The sequence below is a fragment of the Emydura macquarii genome, unplaced genomic scaffold, assembly GCF_026122565.2.
Source record: "Emydura macquarii macquarii isolate MOO-44397 ecotype Brisbane River unplaced genomic scaffold, CSIRO-AGI_Emac_v2 contig_1477, whole genome shotgun sequence".
NCBI classification, from domain to species: domain Eukaryota; kingdom Metazoa; phylum Chordata; order Testudines; family Chelidae; genus Emydura; species Emydura macquarii.
Genome location: NW_027131614.1, coordinates 8,063,967 through 8,085,615, shown reverse-complemented (window position 1 = coordinate 8,085,615; position 21,649 = coordinate 8,063,967). Strand labels below are relative to the sequence as shown.

General features: G+C 39.0%; 1 protein-coding gene across 1 annotated transcript in view; it reads left to right on the top strand.

Annotated features, from left to right (window-relative positions):
- CRISPLD1 (cysteine rich secretory protein LCCL domain containing 1) overlaps window positions 1–21,371 on the top strand; it is a 55,039-nt gene extending 33,668 nt beyond the window's left edge. The window contains 7 exon segments of the mRNA XM_067553591.1: window positions 546–676; window positions 4,155–4,198; window positions 4,293–4,365; window positions 7,160–7,235; window positions 17,610–17,740; window positions 19,894–19,910; window positions 19,913–21,371. Of these exon segments, the coding sequence (XP_067409692.1) occupies window positions 546–676; window positions 4,155–4,198; window positions 4,293–4,365; window positions 7,160–7,235; window positions 17,610–17,740; window positions 19,894–19,910; window positions 19,913–19,965 (525 nt within the window). The 3' untranslated portion in view covers window positions 19,966–21,371.
- The last annotated feature ends 278 nt before the right edge of the window (window positions 21,372–21,649 follow it).

The following is a 21,649-nucleotide window of genomic DNA, read 5'->3' as shown; positions in this document are numbered from 1 at the left end:
AAACCTATGCTTTCATTCTGAGTAATGGCAAAATGACATTTTCTTCATGTGGGGTGGTGGTTGTCCTAACTACATCAAACTTAATAAGAAAATCTATGGAGTCTCCAGCCCCGGCCAGTAATACCACCTATGCCTAGTTCACTAAGGACTGGATTCAGGACCATGATCCCACTGCTTTGCCCTGCTTTGAGGGCACAAGCAACCAAAAAGTAGTTTTACTGGCTACCTCCGTGTACGGGAATCCCCAAGTGGTGAAGGCCTGGAATAGCAGTTCTTACATCACTTGCCCTCACAGTCCCCAGAATAGGGGTTGTGGGCAGAGAAAAATGTTGCCGCTATATCTGGCTGATTCCTGTCTTTGGGAATAGCTTGTCAGGAATGAGGAAAGCAAGGCATGAGGCTGAGTAGCTTTTACAAATGCAATTGTTAGATATTGGACAGACAGCACACAGTTAGAATGAAGACCTGCCTTTTCACATTTAAAATACAATGGAAAATAATAGTTTCACCTGACGTGGAAATGATTTTCTTGCTCCATTTTTTAGCAATCCAGCATTTGTAGAGCTGCTATACATTATGGTATCCTAGACAACGATGGTGGTTGGGTTGATATCACTAGGCAAGGAAGGAAAAACTATTTCATCAAATCTTATAGAAATGGCATTCAGTCAATTGGGTAAGTACAAGATTACTGATTCTCTGTGTGCTTACAACTAAAATGTGTGATGTTTCCAATATATTGCATTTTTTTTGCACCTGAAATAAATGGCAATAATAATTTTCCCATATAATTCCTTTCATCCTGAAGGATCTGAAAGCACCGTAAAAATGACACATACTTGAATACAGGTATCATTTCACTCACCCTGAAAGTGTACAGATTCTTAAGAGCAGACAATAAAATGACAGAACAGCGGTGAGATAGGAAGTGACAAAAAAGGCAGGAAAAATGTATACTGGTTGCCTTTGGCAATTATGTCAGATAGCCAGACCAGAAGAGCGCTGCGTAAACTCAAAGCTTGTCTCTCTCACCAACAGAAGTTGGGCCAATACTACCTCACCCTCCTTGTCTCTTAGATAGCTAAATTAGTATTTATGATTAGATTACCTCAATATTTGCAGCATTCATCTATTTCCTATGCAAATGTAATGATGTACATACAAAGGAACAGTGCATACTGATACTGAGTTACAGTGATCTACTCATCCTGTGTAAAACTGTTTTTAAGGGTTAACCATTGTAGGCAGAATATTTTGTAATAATTAGCTAAACTGGAATTTTTCCAGAACCCTAGAGCACACCCCTCTCTGCTCCTTCTGAAGAGTTCTATGGGATCTTTAATAAACATAAGAAGTTGTATCTAGAAGTGAATCACTCCTAATATGTGCTCACATAAAGCATGAAAGTGCAGCTATTTAAGTAAATGCTTAACAGTTTCCTTACAAGATGAAGTACCTGCATGTGAAATTTCAGGTAAGTTTACAATTCTGTACTTGGTCCAACCTTTTGCATTTGCTAGTGTTGGGATAATTTTAAAATGTGTGATTCAGAAATGTGTGGCAAAGTTTGGATCCTTATCTGCAGACTTGTTGTAGCTATTGTACAAGAAAGCAGGTGCAAATACTTCTCAACTTGAAAAAGAAAACAAACAAAAATATGGTGGGTGGGAATGGAGGATGTAGTTTTCCAGGGCTATGATGCAGCATCCATACTAGCTCTTTAGAATACTCAGATGTTAGTGTTAGTATTAATAAAGTAGGCTTCACCCTAGCATAGTATGTTGAATTGTCGGTTGTTCATGTCTGTCTTGTATAGACTGGGATGCAGAGTGGATGGAGCCTGGGCTCTGACTCTACAACAGGTGAGGGCTGTGCACACAGGCCAGTGTAGCTGAATCATCACACAGAAGAAATTGCAGTTTACCTCCCTCCTATTGCAAGGAGAAGCAGGGACCCTGAGTTCCCGCTCTGCTTTTACATGCTGCTCCTTACTCAGGATGGATTGCTACATGCAAATCTAACTGTTTTGTTTCTCAATGGTGCAAATCTGAATGGAGATAAAACAGCACATGATTCGCCAGACGATATTACATGCAGGGTGGATATTTATAATATTGACCTCGCACCAATACTGGTATTTGTAACCATAAAAGATACTGAAAAAAAAATCTTGCAAACCAGGTTTCAAAAATTGACTCACTTTAGGATGTGGGAAAGTAATTTAATACTACTTTTACTACCTTAATAAGGGAAAATGCAATAATGTGCAGCTGTAATTCACATCCTTCTGTTCTGTCTGTAGAATACTGTGTGCAGTATTGATCACCACAATTGTTAAAAAGTACATCCAGGGACTAGAAAAATACAGAGGAGGGTTATGATGCTAAATTAGGGATTGGACAGAATGCCATGTGAGGAAAGGTGTCCTGAGGTAAAGCCAGTTTGCCTGGCATACTCTATCCTTTGCGTCAACCACGCAGCAGAAAGAGGACAGAAACTGGCTTGATCTTCCCAGGTGGAGATTATCCCAGTATGGAAGAACCTCCAGCAAGCATTCAGCCAACATAGCTGACTGTTACCCCTCTTTCCTGCAGCCCCTGGTGTGCAAAGGGAGGGGGGTGGGGGGGACATGGCTGGAGTGCACTTTGCCCAGACAATCTTCAGCTAGCAGAAGGCCTCTTGCATGCACTAACATAGCAGACTCTAGGCTTCTCTAATCTATGCTGGGGCCATCAGAGATCATGGAGCTATATCCAGCCCCCTTGTTGCTCCCTCTCTGCTGTGCCCAGTGGTGACCAAGCTAGCATGCCAAAATAGAAGTGTAGCTGTGGCAACAGGAGGGGTTCTCTGCCCCAAGTACATACCTAGGATTTTGGACAGGAGTGTTCTCAGGGCAGCCAGCCCTGGCTGCTACTTCCACCACTGCAGCTACACTTCTGTTTTTAGTTCTGTAGCTCAATCAAAGTACAGGCATGTCTACTCAAGCTGAAAATGATAACTTCCAGCTTGAATGTAGACATATCCTTAGTGTGTTAGATGATCAAGATGAAGCTAGACTTGAAACCAGGACTACATTTTTCCATTTTTTTTTTCTCTGTTAGGGTTCACCTTGACCAGCTAACACATGTTACAATACAACTTGTCCTGTCTACGTTGCCACCTTTACCCTCGCTGTACCCCCAAGGGAGCAAGGACCCAAACCATTTATGAATTTATATCATAGGTTAAAGCCAACGTCTTGTATTGCAACTGGAAGCAAACTGGAAGATAATGCAGACTTCAGAGCATGTGTGCAGTTAGCATCCTAGAAGAATAAATAAACCATTCCAAATACGGGATGTAGCCCAACTAGAACACTCCACAGTAATCCAATCTGGAGATGACTAAGGCTTCGTCTCTTTCATAGTTATTTAGTAATTAAATTTACCAAAGTCAAACAAGATTATTTACTTCGTGATTGAGGGTGTTGTAAAAACCCAAGATTTAGGACCTGTATTAGATCTCTTAAGATGAAATAGTGAAGAAAAGTATTGACCAGTTATTAGAGACAGGAAAAGGAATTGACATTGCTGGTGACTGTGTAATTATTAAGAAAAAGAAAATTGTTATCCTTTTTGCTGCCCTGATGCTGATACCAGTCACAATGTTAATGTAGAAACTGGATCTAAGAGCAGAAAATGAATCTGAAAAAGCCTGTTCCAGATTCTGAGACTAGCGATGACTGAACAGCACCCTGGGCCTGCATGAAGCTACTGTCGTAGTTGGGTTCTTAGTGAGGAAATGGACAATGACTGCTCCTGCTGATGAGCACTTCTGACAAAAACAGAATCATGGAACCTGATTACTGGGTTTTTGGAGACATACAATGATAATTAATGCAATAGTTATTTGTTCTCTTACTCAATGAAATTATTGACAATGTGGAAAATCCAATGCTTAGCACATGTTTGTGTGACGCACTGGTTTCATACTGAGTTTCATTGTGAATGTAAACTAAATATAGTAATTGCAGTGAACACAGTCATTGGGACTCCGTGCTTAGGGTCTGAGCTAGTGGATTCTGATGAAGCATAAATCCATCTAGGACCTATGTCTGGAAATCAATCAAGGAAATCGTTTGTTGACTTTTTATTGTTATTTCTCCTTTCTATTAGCAAATATCAGTCTGCTAATTCCTTCACAGTCTCCAAAGTAACAGGTTAGCATTTATTTATATATTATCATCATCATATATTGGACTGTATTTTGTGTATCTGCATGTATTTATTAGTTTCTATTTTAATTTTCTTCAGTTCAAGCTATCACCTGTGAAACAACAGTGGAACAGCTATGCCCATTTCAAAAACCAGCTTCACACTGTCCAAGGTAAGGATCTTGAAATCTCTCTGTCACATTGTTAATGTCAGTGGGAGCTGCAGGTATTTGACACCTTTAAAAATCTGGCTGCAAAGTTTTTCTTATCTTTCAGTTTCTAGTTTAAGAATACTGTCAGCTTGTAAATACATTCTGAGGAAAGGAGGATCTGTATACTTTTATTTATTTTAAATAAGGGATCTTTTACACTTTCTATAGCACATGGTTCTTTCTGCACTTCAAAAAGTGTGGTCTAGTGGTTAGACCAACAGACTGCAAGAAGAGATATATATTATTTTTTATATATATATATATATATATATATATATATATATATATATAATATTCCATTCTCTACTACTGATGTGCTGTGTACCTTGGGCAATGCACTTCTGAGCCTCAGTTTACTCCTCTGTAAATAGATATCACACGGCTCTGTGTTTTAGGTGTTATTTATTTGGTTGGGGTTTTTTTTGGAGAATAGTGGGTCAGGAAAATATTTATGTTTGCAAAAGAAATATTAATAGATTGGTAAAGTAGGCCATGGTGAGAATCTTGCCAATTTATAGCTTTCAGCAAAATGTGTAAACTGTGTATATGAAATGTGTATTTGAAAAGAACATTTTCACTCATCAGAAGAAGACTGTGCCTCAATATTTGGAGGAAGGAATCCTGTAACAGTTCTCAAAACCATAGATGAGTCAGAGGTAAATACAGTATAGTATGATTTACTGCAAGAGTGGAGATATCCACAGGAGAAGTTTTATAGCTGTCCCACAGCCAATAGAGGAAGCAAACACAAAGCCAGAACTGCTAAGAAAACATCCCCTACTGTAGCATTTGGGACGTTGGACTCATGTGTTGTTTGGCTATGGCTGCATACTCTTGCTGAATAAGGTGTAGAAATAAGTAAAGGAGTGAAATGCAGGAATGGATGGAGCAAATCCCATCCTTAAACCCAGTTTAATCTTCTCTTTTGTTTCTACACAGTAAAACACATTCTGAAGGGAAAAAATAGAAGCTGCTTTTAGGAAAACATTTAAAAATAAAAATCTAAAGTCAGAGTGACCAATAGATCAGTTTTAAAAACTCCAAAGCAAAGTCCCATCCAACATTGTCTGGGTGCCCTGGACACAAATCTAAAAAACTCAATCCAGTGAGTTATAAGCAGCAATAAATCGTGGCAACAGCACTTCTCCTCCATGGTCTCCCAATCACAGCTCATATACTATTCATAGAATCATAGGGTTTAGAAGGAATGACAATGATCATCAGGGTTTCTGTAGATGAAAACTTCCCTTTCATAGCACGTCTTCCCTCCCCCAGATAGAAATCACATCCTCAACAGCATCAACCTGTCTCCAGTGCTCATTGGAATGGATGGGCTTTGTAACATGCCCAGAGAGTCAATAGGAGCAGTATATTTCAGGTCAGAGTGCAGAGAGCATTGCAAAGATAAGAAAGGGCTCCCACAGAGAATCATCTGCCAGCAGAGAATCCTGTGCCAGCAACCCCCTGTCTTTCATACTGATAGGATCCACTTTGAATGCCCCCACTGATCTCGGCTAAGATCTGTCACAGGGAGAGAGATAAGATGGTCACAAGTCATGTAGGGTTTTGTGGTTCAGACCAACATCTCAAATGCCACCTGGAAGCCAACTCACAACTGGAGTAGATCCTGCCGCTCTGGTGACATGTGCTTCCACTAATATACACTGATTATTAATCAAGCTGCCACATTCTACACTACCTTCCACTTCTAAATGGATTTAAGATGTAGAGTGCATTGCTGTAGTCCAGTCTAGAGGTGATATAGGCATTTATCACAACAGCAAGGTCAGTCTTCATGAGGAAAGGCTGCACCTGAATGACCAGGCACTGATTGGAGAAAGGTAGTCTTGGTCACTGTTGCTATCGAATCATCTAGAAGTAGCTGGGAGTCTAACCACACCCCCAATTATAACCTTTGGTCACAGATGTTAGATGTTCACCTTCAGTTAGAGGAACTGATATAACTTCCAGTTTTGGTGCTTCCTTCTCCCAACCTCACATCACCTCAGTATTCTCATCCAGCTCACCTTACCCATGCCCGAGAGGTGCCTAGGCATGGGGAAAGGTACTGTCTGGATTGGATGCAGTAGCGAGGGCTGTCATCAGCACAGTGAAAGTCATTTAGCCCATGTCTTCTTACCCACTTTCCTAGCTATCTTGCACACACATTGAATAATAAGAGTGTACCAAGCAGATCCTTGTGGTGCTCTAAATAGATATCATAAAAGGTCTGACACAGTTCTATGTTGTTTGGTTGGCGGGTGGGGGGGATTGGAGGATAGCAGGTCAGGAAAATATTTGTTTGCAAAGAAATATTAATAGATTGGTAAAGTAGGGCATGGAGAGTATCTTGTTTATAAGCCAATTTATAGCTTTCAGCAAAATGTGTATACTGTTCCTTTGAAGCCAACATTTTCACTCATCAAAAGAAGCTTATGCTTCAATATTTTGAGGAAGGAAACCTGTAACAGTTCCTTGGGCAGAGATAGCAATTGCCCAGCACTGCCCTTTGGGTCGTCTTTGCCAGAAAAGCCCAGAGCCACTGAAGTATACCAGAAATACATCAATAACACCTCCTAGTCCATAGCATCAGTGCTGGCTGATGGATCTCATGTCATCAATATGGACACCTTATCTTTATCCATCACTGAAATTATTGGCTTCAGGATTTGATTGTCTAATTTAATGAAATATCACATGGTATCATAATATTATAGTTCTATTCTTAAAATGTATGTTTGTGTTCAATTTTCAGAGTGTATTGTCCTCGGAACTGTATGCAGGCAAACCCACACTATGCTCGTGTAATTGGAACACGAATTTATTCTGATGTAAGTACCATGATTTATTCAAGCATATTCATATATGTGGACTATGGAACTGTTACGGTATGCAGTGGAATATACAATGAAAGGATCATATAGTTTGGCAGTTCAGGCCAGATCCTATATACCTTATGCACTCAAAGACCAAAGTTTTCAAACTTGGATGCCTAATATTAGGCATGTGTTACTAGCCTGGTTTGAGCACACACAGCTCCCATAAAATTCAGTGGTACTCAGTTCCTCTAAAAATCAGGAGTTATTTTGTGCCGAAATATAGATTTACACGTCTTACTGTAGGCACCCAAACTTGAAAATTTTGGCCAAAATTGCCACTGACTTCTTTGACGTGAGCAATGAATGAAAGGCTAGACCCTTAATGACCCTCTCCAGATACAAACATGACATCTTCTAGAATCCAATGAAAATAAATACCACGTTACTCTAAAAATACACATAATCCCATTATTGTGTTCATATCTCCATTATGGACAGTCACATATTTGCAGCAGTCTTAAATTGTAGATAAGACTTTATGATGGAAAGCAAGAGAATACCATAAAACTTTTAATTTTTTTATTTTACTTTCTATTTTATATATATCACTTGGAAATCTGAAAATGAAATCTTTTTTCTCTATCACCTCTTTTTCTCCAGTGGGTATATGGTACACATACATTGTTGGAGAATGGCAGACAAGCATGGAGATGCTGACAGTTATTCATGTTTAATTCTTTTTTAAAGAATGCTTGAAGCATCTATGTTTTCAAACATATAGAGTGAAAGTCATGACCCTTCTCCCCAATCACTCATGCACTCACTCTATCACGCACACACACACATGCTTGGACTTGGTGGAATTCATCCACCAGAGGCAGAGACCAGGATAACTCCATTTCCCCTTTTTTTTAATACTATTCCAGACCTTGCCACTCTAAGGTTCCTGGTCACAAAATCTATGTGGTGACTGCTCCTCCAGTCCCCCCCAAAAGCTCTCCTAATGGCAGCATATCGAACTGTCACAGATCCCATCCTTCTCTGTTCACAGCTTGCTTATATGGCTGTACCCCTGTACTCATATATATTCCCTTTGGGGATTATGTCTCATAAGAAAGTTGGGGTGAGGATTGGATTGGATTCCTTTGCGGTACTTTTCCTCCTGGATCTGGTGATGGGATTTCTGAATGGGCTGGGGTCCACACACTGAATGGGTTAGGGGTTGAGTCAGTGGATGGGATGCATATCATCCTCCATCTGGTCCTGCAGAAAATAGTCAAAAAAGTTAACTCAGTTTTCATGCTGGATGAACTTTCTTCCGTCTCTTCTCAGTGTCACTTGGCATCACCTTGGCACATAGGAGCCCCTGGTACTGCAATTCTGTTCAAGCCATGGTTATTCAATATTTATATTATGGGAGAGCCCAAGGACCCCAGTCAGGACCCCATTGTGCTAGGTTCTGTACAAACATAGAAAAGAGACTGTCCTTTCTCTCAAGTGCTTACACTCTAAGATACAGACAATGGATAGGGTATGAGGATACAACATACAAACAAATAAACCTGGTGAAGATTGGCTAGTCTTTATTACATACCTGTATTGTATTTTTTTTTTTTAAATTGAGGGTAGAGGTTCTGAGAAACAGTGCAGGGAAGGGAAGAGCCCTGATAGAAAGCAGCATGCAGACCTGCAATGGGCCAGTATGAGTGCAGGTACATCCACAAAATCAACTGGGTTTTGGGGTGGCATTACTATTGGGGCAAACCCCACTCTACTGATTGGACAATGCAGGGTGATCTCTTCAAGGAAATCTTGATGGGGAGTTCTTCATGGAACCGTCCCCTTCCATGAGGGGATATATGGGCACAGGATACTGGACAGAGATTTTGAAGCATGGAGGGCCACCAGCATGTGAATGTCATTTAAAAAGAATTTGAATTTCTACAAAAAGTGGAAACTAGATCAAATTACAAAGCATGAATATAAAAAAAACACACGCATATAGATGCAAAATTAGAAAGGGTAAGGCACAAAATCAGATTAAACTAGCTAGAGACATAAACGGTAAAAAGAAAACATTCTACAAATATATTAGAAGCAAGAAGCACAGGGTAGGCCCATTACTCAACAAAGTGGGAAAGACAATAACAGAAAATGTAGAAATGGACGAAGTGCTTCAGTTTCACCAAAAGGTTTAGTAGTGATTAGATGTCTACCCTACTGAATGCCAGTGATCTGAGGCTAAAATAAGGAAAGAACAAGTTTAAAAATTACTTAGACAAGTTAGATGGGTTTAGAATACCCAAGGAACTGACTGAGGAGTTATCTGAGCCATTAGTGATTATCTTTGAAAACTCATGACTGAAGAGGTTCCAGAGGACTGGAAGACGGCAAATGTGGTGCCAATCTATAAAAATGAGAACAAGGACAACCCGAAAAATTATAGACCAGTCAACTTAAGTTCAGTACCCAGAAAGATAATGGAGCAAATAATCAAGCAATCAATTTGCAAACACCTAGAAGATAAATAAATAACAGTCAACATGGATTTGGCAGGAATAAACCATGTGAAACCAACCTAATAGCTTTCTTTGACAGGGTAACAAGCATTGTGAGTAGGGGGAAGTGGTAGATGTAGTATATCTTGACTTTAGTAAGGCTTTTTATACTGTTCTGCATGACTTTCTCATAAACAAACTAGGGAAATATAGCCTAGATGGAACTACTATAAGGTGAGTGCATAAGTGGTTGGAAAACCATTCCCAGAGAGTAGTTATCAGTGGATCACAGTCAAGCTGGAAGGGCATATCGAGTGGGGTCCTGCAGGGGTTGGTCCTGAGTCTGGGTCTGTTCAATATCTTCATAAATTATTAGATAATGGCATAGAGAGTACATTTATAAAGTTTGCAGACAATACCAAGCTGGGAGAGGTTGCAAGTACTTTGATGGATGGGCTTAACATTCAAAATGATCTAGACAAACTGGAGAAATTATCTGAAGTAAATAGGATAAGAACAAATCCAAAGTATGCTACTTAGGAAGGAACAATCAATTGCGCGCACACAAAATTGGAAATGACTGCCTAGGAGGGAGTACTGTGGAAAGGGATCTGGGGTTATAGTGGATCACAAACTAAATATGAGACAACAGTGTAACATGGTTGCAAAAACAGCAAACATCATTCTGGGATGTATTAGCAAGAGTGTTGTAAACAAGACACAAGAAGTAATTCTTCCATTTTACTCTTTGTTGAGAAGGCCTCAGTTGGAGTATTGTGTCCAGTTCTGGGCACCACATTTCAGGAAAGATGTGGAAAAATTGGAGAAAGTCCAGTGAACAGCAACAAAACTTATTAAATATCTAGAAAATATGATCTATGAGGAAATATTGAAAAAATGGGGTTTGTTTAGTCTGGAGAAGAGAAGACTGAGTAGGGACATAGAAGGTTAGGTTGGATATTATGAAAAACTTCTTAACAGTCAGAGTATTAAGCACCTAAACAAATTAGCTAGGGAGGTTTTGGAATCTCTATCATTGGCGATTTTAAAGAACAGATTAGACAAACACCTGTCAGGAATGGTCTAGTTATTGCTTAATACTGCCTTGGATATAGGGGACTGGACTAGATGACCTGTTGAGGTTCCTTCCAGTCCTACACTTCTATGATTAGGAAAAGTTGAAAGAAAACAACAAGGTAGACCAAGTTATAGGCCAATTGACTTTGACAAGGTTTTTTTTTTATCTATCTAGTCCAATATGTGCAGTTATTCACTTGGATTACACTCAGACTCATTTTTACCAGTTATGGTATAAGGCAACAGTCTTTCCTAGTTTTAGACTTTCTAGCAAATCAAACCCATTTCCAAAACGTCCATCTATTAGTTGGAAAAACAATGGCTCTCTCTCTTTCTCTCTAATTTCTAGTTGTTGTAGCAGAGCAGTGGTGCTGCTCGGAGCTGTGTCATTTTTGTATAATATGTGGGGGACTTCAGATACAGACTGCATGCTGTTTTTAACCTGTGTAGAATTTTTACAACAGAGGAGATAAACCTAGTTTTGGAGCAGGCAGCAGTAGGAAGGATGAGTCTTTTGGACTGTGTTCTTCCATCATCTGTCCAGGGACCAGCAAAGGTTCAGCTGCAGAGGGAGCAGTTCACTGTTTTCCCAGTAAGCAGTATTAGCCTGTGTATTTAATCAGTCCTCAGTAGGTGATGACAAGTAGCTGGCTGAGGTGATGATACTCAAACACTTTAAAGCACTGAAATCCATGGGTGAAAAGCGCTATAAGTGTCAAGTACTAATCATTATTATGAGAAGGAAGTAATACTTAGTAAATGACTTAGGCTTCCATCTTGCAAGTACTTGGGCACATGAGTAACTTTACATATGTGAGTAGTCCCTTCAGTTCAGGGAGTCTCACTGAGTTACTCATGTGTATGTTTGTTAGTATGTATGTCGACAGGGGAAATGGAAAAGTATGTGCCTTTTGGGGAAGGAATTACTTTCAGCTCCTTGGTAGCAGTCTGAAGTCACTTCCTGAGGTCAAGGTGAGTTCGAACAGATTTTCCTGTGAGAGGATAAATGCTAATTTCTACTCACTTTATTCAAGCAAAAAGTCCCATTGACCTCAAAAGGCCAAATACTGCGTGCTTTGCTCAGAAGTAGGTCCAGATAGCCTCTAATTAGCCTCCTAAGAGTTCTGCTTTTAAACAATTTACTTTCTCATCATTCATCCGTCTCTCGCAGAAATATTTGCAGCCATGTTACTTAGAAAAATATGTCAACTGTGCAAAGGAAATAAAAGTCTAGCAATATCATTGAAACAAATTTGCCTTTTTTATTTAGAGATATTTGCAAACCCATTTTTGCAGCATTCGTGCAGCTGTAGTTGACTTCCCCCCGCTCCCCACTAGCTAGGCTAGAAGATTGACAATATTGCTACAAAGCAGGCTGAGCAAAGTGTTTTATTCTGAAATTGATTTAGAAAATGTGGTTCTGCTCCCATTCCCCCTGCAGCTAAGCAGGGATGACTGAGCCCTTCACGGTGCCCCACAACATTTTTGCTAGTTTCTTTTCATTCCATTTCCAGCATTTGTCAACTTTTCCAACAGATTAACTCAGAACCAAGTACTTGTGCACATAGCTAATGCATGTAATCACATGCGTGTTTCTGTAACGGTTACTCATCCTCCTTTTGCCTGTACCCTCCACTTGTTTGTTGCACCCGCTAGTTTTGTCTTATCTTAAAGTAGATTGTGAGTGCTTTGAGGCAGGGAGTGATTCTTACTCTGTGTATGTACAGTGCTAGCACAATGAAGTGCGATAGAGACTCTGGGCACTATCACGATATAAATAATATATAACTGTAGTATATGCCACACATATTCTCACAACAGACTGCACAAAGCACTCACTCCACTAGGAGCCTACGCACACTACTTCCACAATGCTCCAGATCCCTGCTGGCCTAGCAGTGCAAACTATCCACATGGCCATGTTTTGTCATAAGCGCGAAGTTTATGCTTTCAGCTTCCCCTATTCCAGCTATCTAAGGCTTGAAGCCTTATTTCTGGCATTTCAGTATTATGCTTTATGTCACAGAACTTTTTAACAGTATTTACACTTCAAAAAACAGTTTTGAAAGGTGACCCTGGTGTTTGCGAAAGGTGTAAGATTAGCAGGAAACTGAATCAGATCAGGACTGAGGTGAATTGTCAGAGCTTTGTGTAGATGCTCGTGCAGCACCTACTTGTATAGTGACAGGCTTTTGCCACTGCTATTAGTCCCTGATTCAGAGCATCAAATAACACCTACCACTGCCCTGAGAACAATCTCTTATTGATAAAGAATCCTGTGGTAATATTTATGAGTCAATCACAAATGTATCCAGATGGCAGGAAATCAGAAATACATTCAGCAATGGCTTTTTTTAAAAAATGGCCCAGATCTTCAGCTGATGTAAACCAGCACAGTTCCATTGACTACAGAAGTTAATGGAGAGATGCCGGTTTACACTAGCTGAGGATTTGGCTCAAAATTATAAATCCCTTTGCTTCAACTAGGTACGTGGAAATCCTTTTCCTAATATCTTTGAAAAAATTGTCCGTTGAATTCTGCTGTGGAATAAGGTAAAGTACAGAGAGAAAAGCAGAGCTATTATCAATTCTATCCGTTATGAACAACATTGGGAACAAATGCTATTTGTGCAAAGGAGGCTTGTGGTTAAAATGTCTTTGAAAATTAATGCTGCGCTGTGACAGATATCGGATATTTTGCTGAGTAGCAAAAAAAGGAAAATGATTAAGCAGCTTGGTATTCAGATTCTATGACCCGTTAAATACTGACGCATACCAGAAGGTTCACAACACACCAATAAAACAGGGTCATGTAATGCTGTATGAAATGTTTATTACCCTTAAACAATGTATTAGGTTGCCTTATATATATATTTTGGGTTGAGATAACACCTGAATTAAAGCAACAGCCCAAAGCTACTGATGGAGATTTCCAGGGAGAGGTATGCTGTGTAGGCTGCTAATAAAATGACTTGCTAAGTAATATTTAGAAACAGAAAATAAACTTGTGGGTTGAAATTCTGGCCACACTGAAATCAATGTGAATGTTGCCATTGACTTCAGTACGGTCAGGAATTGACCCCAGATGTTTACCCAAGAAAGGTTGGACAAGATGCTAGATGGTCTAACACTTCAAAATAGGAAACATCCTCCTATTTTGACTCTTTCAAATAAATTACTTCAATACAAAAATTAGTTAAGAACTAAGACTGAAGGTCCAGTTAACACCCAAAACCAGATGATGCTTCCTTTAGAAAACTTTATACATTTGTGCCATGCCCTCATCCCTGGCATCAGCCCACAGAGCAGGGCCAGAACATAATGGTGACCTATCTCCTCCTCCAAATCCTCATCCCATGTCTTCACTACTGCAACCTACTATTTTCTGGCCTTGGCTATCGCAAATTTGCATCCCTCAAATCTATTCAGAATGCTGCTGCTAAAACAATCTTCTTGGCTCATTATTCTGACCTCATCAATCCCTCTTTTGAGTCTTCCACTGGCTTTCTCTTCCCACTCTATCAAATATAAGCTTCTTGTGTATACTTGTCTAAACACCTCACATAACATATGCCCATTCCACTTTGCTGATCTAGTAACCTGTTGTGATGTCAGCTCCTCCAATGCTTCTAACCTTTACCATCCAGTAGCCTGCTTCTGCCTTAAACACCTCCATGCTTTCTCCTACACTGTCCCCTTGACTTAGGGAAAAACACCCTGATAAAATCCAAGCAGCCATAATCTTTCTTCAAATCCTTCTGGAGCACTCATCTCTGCCATGATGCCGACAAAATCCAGCCTGCTGGTCATGATTAGAGAGGTGACAAACTATGGCCTTTCCTCTTCCTGCTTCCTTCCTCACTTCTTCTAATGCCAATTAAAAATAAATAAGCAAACAAACCCCCTATAATACATGTAACCAGCTGGGCTAATTCTTCACCTTACTCATTTGCTGGTACGTTGCATTCTCATCCCCTACCCTTCATTTCTATCTTTAGATGGTAAATACTTCAGTGCAAGGATTGTCTCCCTTCTGTGTTTGTACAGCACTCAGCACAATGGGACCCCAATCCTCACAGGGGTCTTTGGGCACTACCATAATATTAATATTTAGAAGTCATAATAGTCCTAATAATTTAAATTAGTATCTTGATCACTGACTGTCAGGTTAAGAATCCAGCAGTCTTGAGGCTGCTAAGGGCAACAGTGGGAGGAAGGAAAGAAAGGTCCTGAGTTATATAAACTGAATCCCCACTGGCTTATTTAAGAGCTGCAGCCAATCGTTCGGAGGTGGAAAGCTTAAAAAGGCCTTTGTATAAACTGTGTCAAAGTTATATTCTCAGAAATATTGTGACATTAATGGACTGACTATACAACAGTGAAAGTGGCAACTTCAATGATTGGAATAGGAGTTGGAAAATAATTGCTATTTTAAATTCCTGTATTTTTACATAGCCTTTAGATTACAAAATAATTACAGTTAGTGATATATGTTATTCCAATTATAGCTGGAAGGTAATGCAAGCCTTATTTAAATAGTGGTCTGCATGACCAATATTGATACTTATACTGGTTAAGTTTTTTATGTTGATTCAGTGGAATCCTCTTACAGTGAAGACTTTTTTTTTCTCCACAAAACAACTTTTTTACAGATTCCCTGTGCAATTTGCAATTCCAGGTACAGTGCTGTGCATTGAAACAAATAAGGACTTATCTTCTACAGTATAAATGGAGTTTCACTCTATCTGCAGTTCACTGAAAATAGTATTAAGTTATTAAAAGTTTAAGTAAAAGAGATTACTCAGTAAGAGAATTGGTAATTTACTACTCTTTTATTCAATTTATTTAAAATAAATATGTAAATCATCAGAATAGGGCAGTTTCATTAGAGCGCATTAAGGCCCAGTTTTGTAGGTGTAATTGAGAAAGAACTTCCACTGACTTCACTGAGAACTCTGCCTATGTAAGGTTTGCAGGATGGGCCCCAGATGACTCAAGGTTTTTAGGAATGTACTATCAGAACTTTCTTTGCAGTGAGAGGACAAACATAAAATCGATCGGGTAGTTCAGGTCCAGCCAGAGATGAATATTATGAGCAAGTTCTGTTATAAAGCAGTATGGGGAATTAGAAGCTCAAGATAGGGGTAACAGCAAACTGGTGAGTAAAAATTTAAGAATACTCAAGCCAGTCAATTATATTTCTCTAACTGGCATGGAGAAATAAATCTTCCTAGACTGCTATAAATCTGTGCAAATGCTGTTTAGAGACAAATACAGGATTTTGTGGGTGCATATTTACTGGCTTCTTTTGGGAGCATGGGTCTAAATGTATACATTTAATTCTTAGTTTAACATATCTAGTCCTTCAGTTTTATCTTATTTCATATCACTGTGGGACATTAAAACAAAATGAAAGACTGGTGAAGGGAAACCCATGCGATGGCTGCTGCTTCCTCCTGCAAAATGTTATTGGCAAAACACCAGGATTTCCATGCAGATGTCTTCAGATCATTCAACGGCCTTCTATACCATTGATCATGAAGTGATATTAACTCACCTGCTGATCTTCTGGGAGCAAATGGAGTTGCTCTTCAATGGCATTGTTCCTTTTGTCTCAGAGTTCTCAACATGTAGTCATGGCAATTGCTCCTCTTCCCAAAGGGTTCTCAGGTGCAGAGTGCCATTCTGACTCCTCTCCATTTCAGTGTGTTTATGGGGCTGGTAGGAAGGTTAGCAATGAGGCATCTGGTTCAGAGTTTTCAGTATGCAGATGACACCCAGCTGTGTGTCTCTATTTCCTCTGAGTCAGATGAACCAGTTCAGCATGTCAGCCAAGGTCTAGCAGAGATTGGGGCAGGCATGAGAGTGAACTGAAGCTCAACCCAGACAGGACTGAGGTGATGATAGTGGTTTGGGGAAAGCAGCCAGAGAAGATGGTAGAGGGAAATATCATCCCACTTTGATGGAAGGAGTATGGCTGCCGTTAGTTAATAGTGTTTGTAATTGATTGTATACCCCCAGTTGCTGTTTGACGATCATATATCCGCAGTAACCTAGTCAGCTTTTTACCATCAGCATCTGGTTAGGAGTTTGCAACCTTTCTTTTGGATGCAGACCTTCCCACTGCTATTCAGGCTTTTGTTACCTCTCAAGATTAGACTATTACAATGGAGACTGAAGCTGGTGCTTTTTGAATGGGGCATCTTGATAGGAAACTGGCTGTCCAGTGGTCTTTGGTGAAGTGTATGGACTTTAACGCCCTGACCTGACTGACCGCTTTTCTTGCTGTTTATATGGCACAACCATTAATTCTTACTGGGAAGGGACTATATGAATGGCTATGCTACCACAGCTGCAGTCAGAATGGGCACTTAAGTTGGATCCCCCTCATTATAAAAGTGAGAGGGAGGCTAACAAGACATCCTTGAAAGGGTTGCAGGACTCTGGAACTTGTTCTCCCCTCCCCCACACACCTTGGTCTTAAATATCCTGAATTTGGAGATTTTTCTAGACATGCTGCAAAAGATACCCTGTTCTTTGGAGAAAGTTAATGGGGCTTGCTTCCTAGTTGATGGAAGTATAGGTAACTTACTGACCAACCAGCTGAGTTTCTGTGGAATGTATTTCCATGTTGCTGAGGATTAATTTAATTGCATATATTGTAGGACTAATTATGTTATGGTGCCTAGAGCCTTGGTTATGCTCTTTATTATTATTTTTAAAATCTAAATTAATGAAAAACATAATAGAAATTAATGCAAATAAAGACTGTTCTACTTGCAAACAAAGATTCTTCTACTCTTTTTTTCAGGTGTCTAGCATCTGCCGGGCAGCAGTACATGCTGGAGTAGTTCGCAATCAAGGAGGCTATGTTGATGTTATGCCAGTAGACAAAAGGAAGGTGTACATCGCCTCCTTTCAAAATGGAATATTTTCAGAAAGGTACAAAGCTCAGTTTAAAAGACCATTGTTTACCCTTCATATATTTATGCATGCCATCATTTTCAGATTCTTGCATTATGTCTCTGTGTGTGGTGAGGTAAGGGGGGGTGCATGCATGTGCTTGAAAGCTAAATAAATAGGCTAACATGGGTGATTTACAGGATTGTGTAAGAGTTACAATGACTGGAGAAGCTGCGGTACCAGAACTGCTTGTCTCCTCTAAGCTCATAAATCATAACTCTAAAAAGCCTCTTATAAATCAAAACAACTCTCTTGTTTATTGATCCTGTTGCAAATAATGCAGTATTTGCTGACCAAATTGCCTTTGCTCCCTTTTGCATTTTTTAGATTAGTGATTCATTCAGTCTAGGTAAGTGGGGTTTGGAAAGGCCCAGTACTTGCTTGCTGTTTATATGGCACAAACCTTAATTTTTAAGGAGGGTAGATTATATGAATGCCATTAATTTTTTGCATATCTTTGTATAATGAGCATAATCTACAAATGATACAGGCAACAGATTACCATGTAAAATAATGTCCTAAAACACACAGCTATACACCTGAGTCTTTTAAAATCATTTACCATTATATAGTACCTTCTGTGGTGACATGTGCCTGCAAAGTTCAAGCTCTGAAATATTTTTCCAGGGTCTAGCGGAACAAAATTTTGACTTTACAATATTCTTGGTACATCCCATTCACAATCATGAAGCTAATTCCCACTGTGAACTCTGGAGCTGCAATCACTGTGCCAGATCATGCCTTACACAAGAATTACTACATATTGGGCAAAAGAGGAAAAAGTGAGAATGATTGTGTAGCTTGGTGTTAAGGGTTGGGAAGTCCAAATTAGTGTCCGTGCTTCAAGCACTAATTATTTATACATAGTGGAACAGCTTTACAAGGTGAGATTGAGACAGCTTTCCCACCCCTGAATCTTCCATAGCCCAGTGGTTATAGCACTCCTGGGAGACCCAATTTCAAATCCCTCATCCCCACTGGAGCGGGGAATTGAACTCAAATCTCCCATAGACAAGCTAAGTACCCTAACCACAGGGTTATAAGGTGGGCACTGCCACCCTCCCCATTCTGTGAATGCACCTAAGTTTTCCCCCAAATAACCTTGCCCAAAACTATTCTGTGAATTTGTGTTACATTAGTGACAATTTTTGGATCAACCAAAAGTTCACTTTACATTTTATCTGTCTGAAAAATTTTGCCCCACTTATATCTGATTAGTTGCCTGGACTTTGTTTGTGCGGAAAAAAAATACTATGTGGGCACTTGCAGCCTTTTCACAGATTAGTAAAGTAATTAATTAGATAGTAGTTGTGTGACCCATGTAAAAGATGCAGCAGATCTTTAACAACGTAGAAGAACCTGGGTTGCTAATCCATATCCACAGCTGAGGCATTTATAAACTATAAAAACAAATGTTTCAAAGCATGTATAGTAGTTACACAGATATCCCAGTTTCAAATGGAAAGAAGACCGGATGATAGCTTCAGTGTGCCATCTGACTCAGGGGACTGTTTCCTGCAGTTTGTTCCACAGAACCGTAACACTGTTCAGTTGTGCGGGTAAGAGAACAGCAAAACTAAGCAGTTCTGCTATTGCTTGCTAGTGTTACAAAACAGCATTAATTTCATAAGTTGTACCCTCAGGTTCCGTAATAACTGAATAGAAATCATACACATTCAAGGCTTACAGTGAATACTATATTTAGGTGAATTTGTTTTGAGAAGCATTTCTTTTGAAGTTAAGAACACCAGTGGTAGGACTATTATTATAGATTACTTCATTTCTGGCAGAAAGTTCTACTGTTCTGATAAATTAACCCAGTCATGCTCCCCTTGAAATGAATGGCAGAACTATATAGGAATTTTGCCATTGACTTCACTAAGAACAGAAGTAGATACTTAATTAGGATTCTCTAAAACCTACTTGCAATATGTCATATAGCAAAATATGGCCTGAATCTGCTACTGCATCAGTGGCACAGGTGCCAACATTCCTCCTGCACAAAATAATTTGCAGGATCAGACCCTGAGAGCCGAGTCAATGAGAGCTCGTGACTCAGAGGGCTTTCGTCAGAGTGCTTTGGAGTGTAGTGGTCTTATAAATGGCCTTAGGGATTTTGTTTTGTTTTGCAGTTTACAGAATCCTCCAGGAGGCAAGGCTTTCAGAATATTTGCCGTCGTCTGAGTCCTGATACTAAAGTGTAAAAAAACAAAATAAAATGAAACCAGAGCACTTGGAAGAGGATAATAAAGATCACTTAGTATACTTCCTAGTTTGTATAAAGCTGTAACATTACTGTACAGAAGATATCAACTGTTTTCCACTGAAAGACTTTCAGCTGCATGTAAATCTTAATGGAGAAAAATCTGTAAAATTAAACATGGGAGAAAATGCATTTGAAAAACTATAATGATAAAACAATTTTTTGAATCCTGTGTTAAATATTGCTATATTTTCTTAGCAGTTTTTCCTCTACAGTTAATTCAAATCTCATAAATGTTCTACATTTTTATCTGAATACATTATTGTATGGTGCTTTATGTATGCCACTAACAGTAACTGTAAAACTCTACCATGGATACACCAGAGATTTTATATCCAATTTACATTAAAAAAAGCCATCCCAATAAATTCACACAATAAATCTTTCCTGTAAGTCAGAAGTGTAACACTTTGATTTACTCTACCATTAACAAGGCAAACCCAAAAGAAGAGCTGAAGAGTTTTACACTTATACCAATTAGAAAAATATCAATTTTTTAAAAAAAATTTGAAATGGATGTCCTTGGGGCACATTAAAATGTATTTTTAAAAGAAACATTCTTTTTTTAAAGACTGGTCCATTTACAATTCCTTTATTTTCTAAATTAAATTTGATAAACTGTTATTGGATGTTGCTAACTCATTCAGTTCAAATAACCAGACACTAAAGATTCGTTTTCACATTGAGAGGTGGAGTAAGGCGAAAGGATAAAATTCCCAATTCTGCAAACTTGCATGAGCTTTAGTTTAAGCATGTGATAGTTTCATTGCCTTCAGTGGGCTTCCTCATGGGACTAAAGTTAACCACATGCCTAAGTGATTGCAGATTTGAGACATTAAACTGTACACAGTATCTGTATACTATGCATAGTTTTGAGAGTGAACAGTCAACAGTGCAGAGATTGTGTTAAGAAAATGATAGCAAGGCCAGTCCCTCTTACTCCTCACAATCTGGCGGATATTCCTGCAGGCCGGGACGCACAGCGGTACGGAGCCTAATGAATATTAACTCATTTATCGCTTCACCATTTCCTTTAAGTTCATTTATGGTGAATAGTCTTGTGCATTAATTTTACCATATTATGGTATATGAAGAAAATATAAGGGGGATACTATTTTTCTTTCTATGAAAAGTGTATTGTGCTTTAAGACTGAAAAGCTGTTAAACTTTATTTTTGGTATTTTTGTTTCTGCTAATGAATTTATTATTTCTCTTTCTAATTTGTAAACTTCTTAATATTCTTCATATTTTAGTATTATTTTCTATCCTTTGTTTTGCTACATGTACTACCTCATGTAGTTAGGCAAGCCTTGTTAGTGTTTTTTAATCCATTTTGAATAAAATTAATTTACATAGTAACAGTAAAATCAGCACTCTTTATTTTTTCTCCACAGGAAATGTAGGTTTGTCCTAGCTCAAGAATCAAAATACCAGCCCCATATACTTTACTTTTGTTGCTGACCAAAACATTGCAAGTGGTTGTAGGACATGGCTATAGAAAGAGGTTGAGGTTTTAGAAGCTGACTAGGTGAGCTAGCCACACAGCTCCCATCAATTATACTGGAAGTTGTCTGGATAATTCCTCTAGTTACTTTTGAAAGGGTATATGGAATTAAGCTTCTTTA